General features: G+C 41.3%; 1 protein-coding gene across 1 annotated transcript; it reads left to right on the forward strand.

The window, feature by feature from the left end:
• Positions 1 to 930: 930 nt before the first annotated feature.
• DDX59 (DEAD-box helicase 59) lies at positions 931 to 7,215 on the forward strand. The gene is made up of 7 exons (XM_005423706.3): positions 931 to 1,750; positions 2,910 to 3,077; positions 3,617 to 3,706; positions 4,090 to 4,341; positions 4,505 to 4,657; positions 5,140 to 5,268; positions 6,895 to 7,215. Exons 1-7 carry the CDS (start codon positions 938 to 940, stop codon positions 7,156 to 7,158), a joined length of 1,869 nt encoding a protein of 622 aa, XP_005423763.1. The 5' UTR covers positions 931 to 937; the 3' UTR covers positions 7,159 to 7,215.
• Positions 7,216 to 9,178: the final 1,963 nt, after the last annotated feature.

The following is a 9,178-nucleotide window of genomic DNA, read 5'->3' on the forward strand; positions in this document are numbered from 1 at the left end:
GGTCCGCCCGCGGAGCTCTGCGGGCCGGCGCTGCTGCCGCGTCCTCGGACTGCTCCCGGTTACACAAACACAGCTGTCTGTGCACGCTGACATAGCTTGGTGTGTTTGAAAAAAATAGTGTAAGAAAAAATTCATAGAGACTGGGAGGCACAGTACAATTTACTTAGAATAAAATTGCCGTGTTTTGTGTACTTTTTTACTGATTGTGTGATAGCAAGCGATTGGTGATCATATCTGATGCTTTTGGAGACAAATACTGAAAGTTTCAAAATATAAAATATGTTTATGTTTCAACAATATGTCTTACATTACAGTGTATATTTGGCACATGGATGGTGTGAGTCTTTGCTTGTTTCTGGATGCTGTGAACAAGCAGAGCTGGACTCTAAACAAACCTCAAAAGTTTGCACTTAATTTTAAGTGGACTATAAAAGAGCAACTAAAAGAGTGATCTTGGATGGATCCTGTATTGAATTTGACATCCTTTCCAAAACAGATAGTTTTATTTGGTTTAGGTTGGTTGGGTTTTTTCCATACCTTAGAAGAATGTTTCCATCTGTGGTTTCATCTTAGAAATAGGTGAACTCTCCAAGGATTAAAATATGACTGACTTGCAAAATGGATAAATTTCCACACAGTGAAAAGTGAAGTCTTTACTGTGCTGCAAAGGCCTCATCCTGAATTAACCGTATTCTCTATATTGTTCCATACTTCCACTGTTACTTTAAAATTCTTTTTCACATTTGCATCAACATTGTTACGATCAAGATAATGTTTAAATAAGGCGTATTCTAGATCTTTTCAGGGATTGAGAGTTGTTTTCTGTGTTTGCCAATATTTGCTAGATTTTTTTTTTGGTGGTAACAGTAGAACGTACCTTTTTCAATAGTATAGTTTCTAAGGACTGTAACCGTTTTCTTTTCTAGTGTACTGAAGCATGTTTTTACCACGATCTGTTAAAGTCAAGAGGACTGCTGATGAGGACAAAAATTGTACAGCTAAGAAAAGTAAACTGTCTTCTGGAGAATCTTCACTAGGGGAGACCACAGAGTTCCAGGACTGTAAGTCAGTTGGAACAGAAACTTCTACTTCAACAGACAATTCAAGTGAAATTGTACAAGAACACACAGAACCTGCAGCTGCAGACTTTGGTGTTACTAATACACCATTGGCAAAGGACAGCCAAAATACCGAGGATGATGGCTCTTTGGAAGAACCCATCAAATCCTTCAGCAAATCCCAGCGCTGGGCAGAGCCTGGAGAACCCGTGTGTGTTGTGTGTGGCCGCTACGGGGAGTACATCTGCGATGAAACAGATGAAGATGTTTGCAGTTTGGAATGTAAAGCCAAGCACCTTCTACAAACTCAAGCAAAGGAAAAGCAGCTAACTTCTGATCAAGCCACAGATTGTCAAGCAGAAGCTCACCTGCTCAATACACCTTATTTCTACAAAGATCATTCCTTTATTTTAGGTTTGCAAGAGGAGCAGGTTGAGAACCTTAAACTCCAGCTGGGTATTGCTGTCCAGGGCCAGCAAGTTCCAAGGCCTATTGTAGAGTTTGAACACTGTGGTTTTCCTGAAACTTTAAACAATAATTTAAAGAATTCTGGCTATGAAGTCCCAACTCCCATCCAAATGCAAATGATCCCTGTTGGACTGTTAGGGAGGGATATTCTGGCTAGTGCTGACACAGGCTCTGGAAAAACAGCAGCTTTCCTGCTTCCTGTTATTATGAAAGTTTTGAAAGAGGTAATGAAACTTCAGATAGTTAGAGAAAGCAGTTTGCAGCTTTGTCTGTTGGATTCCCAGTGTAATGGAGAATGTGATTGCAGTGTTTTTCATTAACATTCACTGATTTATTGGACTTTTGCTTGGTCAATCATTTGGTTTTTGGAGGGGGGAGGTGCTAATTATTTTTAATTAAATTGAACGTTTTTTCACTTTGGCCAGGAGATGAAGCAGCTCTATCAATATTACCTATTACACAGTTCCTGCTTGTTGAGAAAGTTAATTAAGTTCTGTGGTAGACTTCCTAAATGACTTAAAATAGAAACTGAAAATAATTCCAGGCCCTCTCTTAAGTTCTTCCTGTATCTTCATGTATCAAATGGCTCAAAGAGATTTGTTGGAATTTGTATAACTTCACAGAGTAATTTCTCTTGCAATATATTTGGTTGGCTGTCAAATAATTACAGGAATTTGGGGTAAAAAAATTTCTGAAATCTTCTAGTTACATAATCTTCACTTATATACTGTGGGAAAAAGAATTAAGAGAACTTCTGCTTTGTAAGGACGTGAACGTATGATTAGAAGCAACGGCAAATAGTATTCTGTACCTTGTGTGTGATTCAGAACTGTTTCCTGCTTTACAAGTTTTATTCAAAAAGGGATGCATAAAAATATATTAGAGAATTCAGGACCTGATTTTAGTGGTGCTTTGCACTGTTTAGGTACCTTTACAGAATGTGTATACACACAAACGTGTATAACTTTTTTCAAATGAATAATTGAAAGATTATTTAAGTAACTCTTTTATTTTTTGAAGTACTTTAGCAACTCCTAAACTCTAGTTTAAGAACAAAAGCATTATGTAGAAGTAGGTTAGAAAATGTGTATACACTCCAGTAGTTCCTCTGTCTGATTATCATTAAAGTCTGCAAGACAGATACATATTTATAGCAATATATGCAAAATTGGGGTCTCAATGAAAAATGCATCTTGTACACAATCTTTTCCATGCTTCATCTTCAGGTCACTGTACAAGTTAATGTATATATTGAGAAGTAATTTTATTTTGCTGCTTAAAATAATTCTCATTTTTAATGTAAAAGATTGGGAAATTTGAAAGCTTTTTATCTAAATAATAAAGCAATTCCAAATTAATCAGATTTTTTCCTCTCCTTTTTAGACAGAAACTCCATGTGCCCTTATTTTGGCACCGACGAGGGAGTTGGCAATTCAGATCGAGCGCCAGGCCAAGGAGCTGATGGTCGGGTTACCCAACATGAGGACAGCTCTGCTGGTGGGAGGTTTGCCCCTGCCCCCGCAGCTGCACCGCCTCAGGCAGAGTGTCAAGGTGAGCTCTGACCCAGAGTCCAGAGCCACGCTGCCATCACATTCACAGGAAACAAAAATGTTACTGGTGACACCTATGAACATACAGAGATGTCTTTCTCCCAAGCCTGAACTACTGAAACATTTGTTACCTCCTGAAAATTTTAGTTACACAATTTTTAAAAAACTTTTTCACTTCTGGTTAAACATCTAATAAGTTTCATTGTGATATTGCTGCTTTCAAAGACTGAAATATGCCAGTATTTTACACAAGGAGTTGTAATTGAAAGGAAAAAGTAGTTTGTTTTTCATGCGGATTTTATTGCTTGTAACTTAGACACCTCCATTAAAGTTTTGATAGGTCCATTTCCTCTTAGGGCTTCATAATTTGTAAGTTTTCTAGAAGTTTTATTACTTATTTGAATGCAAGTAATTCCATTCATTACTGCCATTGTTATGTATGTGATAGAATTTAATGGTTTTGCTAGGATGGTCCTCTGTCCTTTTGTGGAATTTCTTACTCCTGTGGGTTTTTTTCCTCCTGCTTTTTTTTTTTTTCAGGTGATAATAGCAACACCTGGAAGACTTCTTGAGATTTTAAAGCAAAGTTCTGTTCAACTGCATGGCATAAAAATTATAGTGGTGGATGAAGTAAGTATTTATCAGAGCTCTATTACCTACACAGGGGTCCTGGCAGAGTAATGTGAGTGGCTAATCTCACTTACTAAACATACAGAGTGCTTGATATAAAAATAGAATATATTTATTAAGAGACAGTTTTATTTTTTGACACAATTTGAAATGTGTTTAAGCAACAAATGTTCTATTGCTGTAAAGAGTTACGTACAGGATAATACTGTTGAGCCAATCTGAACCTTTTGTTTTTAATTTTCTCACTTAGCTTTTCTTCTGACTGTAAATGCTCCTGCATTTGGATTGTTACATGTTACATTATGGTTCTTCTGTCAATTTAAGTTTGGGATCCTGCTGTTCATGGAAAAAAATGTGGTACAAATGTGATATTTTTCATTTAGGTGGATACCATGCTAAAAATGGGTTTCCAGCAGCAAGTGTTGGATATTTTGGAAGACATCTCTCATGACCATCAAACCATACTGGTGTCAGCCACGATTCCAGTGGGCATTGAGCACTTGGCAAATCAGCTTCTGCACAATTTTGTCAGAATAACAATTGGAGACAAGAATCTGCCGTGTTCCAATGTTCGGCAAATTATCTTGTGGGTAGAAGAACCATCTAAAAAGAAAAAGCTGTTTGAAATACTAAATGTAAGTTTAATATTTTTCTTGTAAAGGCAATTTATAAAATTATTCATATCTTTCCAAATCTCTGTCAGGTTCTCATCTCATGATCAGGACAAATTGAATCCATGCTGACGATGAACAGCCAGTTGTTGTAATCCATTTTTAAATAAGCACTTTAATTTTACAGGATAACAAGCTCTTCAAGCCTCCAGTGTTGGTGTTCGTGGACTGTAAACTAGGAGCAGATCTCTTGAGTGATGCTGTTCATAAGATTACAGGATTGCAGTGCACAGCCATGCATTCTGAAAAGTCTCAGGGGGAAAGAACAGACATATTACAGGTTTGTGCCTTCTCAAGTTCAGGGTGTTTGGTAAATTTCGAATGGCCTTTTTTTTAAATGTGGCTTCATTTGGATGACTGAAGTCATAATGGACTGCTTTTCTCCAGTAATACCTGAGGTTTTGCTGGGGGAGATGAGAGACAGACAGGACTAAGCAAAACTGTAGATAATAATCCTATTTTAAATGTAGATAAATAGAGAGACTGTTTCTCAGATTATCAGTTACAATTACATGCTTATTTAAATTCCCATTTCAAATAATGTTTGCAATTAAAATTGTGGGTTGGTTCTCTTTGATTATCTCTCTGAATTATATTCCTGTTTAAATCAGGAATACAGGGAGCCATTCTCTCTTCTACAATAGAATAATCCCACTGGGTGTGATCTTACACCAAATAACTACATGTTAACCCATGCTTGGAGAGGTTCAAAATACAAATAAGGAAAGAAGAATTAATTGTGGGTTGTTCCTTCCTTGCCAGGGATTACTTCAAGAGAAGTATGAAGTTATAGTAAGTACTGGAGTCCTTGGACGAGGGCTTGACCTTGTCAATGTCAAACTGGTGGTGAATTTTGATATGCCTTCAAGTATGGATGAATATGTACACCAGGTAAGTAAATAAATAGCTAATGCCTTATTTGGAAAGTATATTGAAATATGACATCCACCTGTGGAAATGTAAATGTAAACAGAAAGATAATTTTCCTCTTCAGAATTAGTTTTATAGGAAAGGAAAAAATGGTGCTGGATATCTCTTCTGTAGGTCTCTTCTGTAAATTACTCGAATCTAGAATACTGTTCCTATTATCTCCTATATAAGTTACTAAAACCTAGAAGAATGTCTTTAAATTACTTATTTTTGCAGTGTACTTCTTCCTGTTTTGTACTCTTATATCATTTTGTGTCTGTAGAAAGCAAACTTTGCCATTTTTTAGTTGTGTGAAGAAAGGCCAAATGCCCCTCTTGTAGGTGCAGCTCATCTGCAATGTGGGATATGCATTAATAGTCAGGACAGCAGTCATGAACTTGATTTCTTCCCCTCTTTCTAGTCAAGATATTTTTTGTGTGGATTTCCTGCTTTAGAAGAGATGACCTGTGAGTTTCACATGTGTGTGCGTTTATGTGCACAGTCCCCAGCCCTACTGTAGCTGGCACATCAAGAGATCTCATTCTTGTCCTCTTTGTGGCACGAGGAAGACACAGTGCTACTGTGTGCAGTTCTGGGAACATCAGCTGTGGGAAAGGGCAGCAAACTGGAGGGAATCCAGGTGAAGTCAGGGGGTGGCACACGTGACCCTTCAGGACAGGCTCAGGCAACTGGGCTTGTTTGGGCTGCTCTGGAGACTTAATTGCTGTCTTCCATTCGGGTGATTACAGAGGAGACAGAGCCAGACTGGCCTTGAGGATGCCCAGGGAAAGGACAAGAGCCAACAGTTGTAGCTTTCTGCAAGGGAAATTGTGGCCTCATAGCAGGGAGAAAGGTCCCATCACTGCCTGAAAATCCTCTGTGCTTCGGACACTGGAAACAAGGCCTTGAGGGAGCTGATCTGACTTTGAAGTAAACCTGGTTCCAAACAGATGAGGAGGACCTCTGGAAGTTATCCACTGTCATGAATTCCTCAAGTAGCCTGTGTTATTAACTGCAAAATTTCCCTCTTGTTTTTAAATATCTTTCTGCTAAAGTTTCAAGCATGTATTAAGTAAATAAAAATGGTCTTCCCTAGCATCAAAACGATACCAATATTACCATGTTAGCTGTTTCTGAATAGGGAGTCGTTGTAGATTCTATTCTAATTTTTCAAGCATTTTAGATAATATTGGTAAATAATTTCAAGTTACTAGGACATTGAAAGTAAAGGGCAATTTTGTGGCCATGCTGGCACATATTGTGCTTGATATGAAGCAAAAGTATTTGGCATCTCTAGTATTTTTTAAAACCTTCGTTTGGATCAGATTTACTGTAAGCCTTTGCCTCGTATCTCAGTATCAATATCAGACTTCTGGTATGTCCTGTATACAAGTCATAATTTTAAATGTATTTCAGCTATAGCTTCAGACCTACACATCCTGAATTCAGGAAGCTTGTTTTAAGTACCTTTGTGCTTAGAGGATGAGAGAGATTTGGTCCTGTCACTTAGGTTTACTTTTTTTCTGTAACAAAAAAATAAATTTCTGAGACAATTGGAAGGACTTCCATGTAATATTGCTAACTTAAAATGAATTTATGCTTTTTCAGGTTGGAAGAGCAGGGAGATTGGGTCACAATGGAACTGCAATTACTTTTATCAATAACAACAGCAAGAAGCTCTTTTGGGATGTTGTGAAGAGAGTGAAACCCACAGGCACCATTCTTCCCCCACAGCTGCTTAATTCCCCATATCTGCATGACCAGAAGAGAAGGGAACAACAGAGACTTAAACAGTTACATAATAACCTCGTAACAGGAGATAATATCATGGACATTATTAAAAAACACAACAAAAATAATTCTCAGAGGTAATAAAGGCATATTTATGTAATTACAATAAAAGTATGATTAAAATAAATATGAAGTGTTGCCTTGTATATTGCATTTTAAAAAGAAATTTTTACAGTTTTTTAAGAAGTTTCCTTTTTATCTCATCTTTATTTTGAAATACTGGCTATTGTGTGCTTGAATTACTATACTACCTAGTAAAAGTATTCTGGAACCCTTTTTCAAAACCAGTAGTCCTTGGTCTTGCTGGCAAGAAAAGAAAAATTAATGGCAGATTAGCCTCTGAAAATCCCTTCCTGTTAGCTAAAGTACAATCTTCCACGGGGAATGTTTCTCCGAGTCTTCAATATGCTCTCTTGGGGTTTCTTATATATGTAAGTTTTGTTTGTAAACATACTGAAAACTTGGTTTCTCTATTAGTGCCTGTGTACCAGCTGCAAGTTCTGTTGAAGGACTTTGCAATACCAGAAATAGTTTGTTATTAGTGTAACTTTATGGAAGAGAAATAAGATACAACTATAATTTTGATATTATTTAATCAAAATGATGTCTTCTGTAGAGATGGAATTCATTAATTTTTTCTGTCTCATTTGAAATAATCCACTCCTGGCTATAAAATGTTTTTGTGTAACTCTCCTGCAAACTAATTTAGGAATTGGTATGTTCAGAAGCACGGGCACCCCTGCTGTACCAAAATCCTACAAATTGTGTTCAACAATCATGAAATCAAACAACAGTTCTACACCACGTTTGCCCCAGGAACTAAGTGCAAGTACAGGTTGTGTAAAGGGAAAATTGTATCAGCAACCTGGTTCAGTTATCTTGTAGCAAGCTTTCTCATTGTTACTGGGTTTAGATGGTTTCATATAATATATATTTTATTATCAGTGTGTCTTTCATGGGCATATATATCCATTGATTCCAACGCTGTTTTTATTTCTTCCCCTGGTGCTGCTTGGAGTGCCACCATTACCTAAGTGTCACAGCCATCATGTATTTTAATTCCTTTCGCACCATTTTTTCTCCCCTTTTCACTGGTTCTTTGGCTATACACGGCAGTGCGGTGTAGGCGTGGTACCCAGTGTGAGGCTGCCCGTTCGGATCGGGTGGCCCTGGCTGGGATCCGGGTGGGCTCGCAGCGCTCCCGGGGCACCGGGGCTGTGCTCGGTCACCGCTCTGCGCCCCAGCCCTCACACCCGGGGCACCGGGGCTGTGCTCGGTCACCGCTCTGCGCCCCAGCCCTCACACCCGGGGCACCGAGGCTGTGCTCGGTCACCGCTCTGCGCCCCAGCCCTCACACCCGGGGCACCGGGGCTGTGCTCGGTCACCGCTCTGCGCCCCAGCCCTCACACCCGGGGCACCGGGGCTGTGCTCGGTCACCGCTCTGCGCCCCAGCCCTCACACCCGGGGCACCGGGGCTGTGCTCGGTCACCGCTCTGCGCCCCAGCCCTCACACCCGGGGCACCGGGGCTGTGCTCGGTCACCGCTCTGCGCCCCAGCCCTCACACCCGGGGCACCGGGGCTGTGCTCGGTCACCGCTCTGCGCCCCAGCCCTCACACCCGGGGCACCGGGGCTGTGCTCGGTCACCGCTCTGCGCCCCAGCCCTCACACCCGGGGCACCGGGGCTGTGCTCGGTCACCGCTCTGCGCCCCAGCCCTCACACCCGGGGCACCGGGGCTGTGCTCGGTCACCGCTCTGCGCCCCAGCCCTCACACCCGGGGCACCGGGGCTGTGCTCGGTCACCGCTCTGCGCCCCAGCCCTCACACCCGGGGCACCGGGGCTGTGCTCGGTCACCGCTCTGCGCCCCAGCCCTCACACCCGGGGCACCGGGGCTGTGCTCGGTCACCGCTCTGCGCCCCAGCCCTCACACCCGGGGCACCGGGGCTGTGCTCGGTCACCGCTCTGCGCCCCAGCCCTCACACCCGGGGCACCGGGGCTGTGCTCCGTGGCCGTGCGGGATCTGCCGGGGCTCGGCCAGGGAGGGAGGGGAGCTTTGCTGAGGGTAACAGCGCTGCCGCTTGCTCCAGCTTTGAGCGCTTGCG

The sequence above is a fragment of the Geospiza fortis genome, unplaced genomic scaffold, assembly GCF_000277835.1.
Source record: "Geospiza fortis unplaced genomic scaffold, GeoFor_1.0 scaffold229, whole genome shotgun sequence".
In the NCBI taxonomy this organism is placed as follows: Eukaryota; Metazoa; Chordata; class Aves; order Passeriformes; family Thraupidae; genus Geospiza; species Geospiza fortis.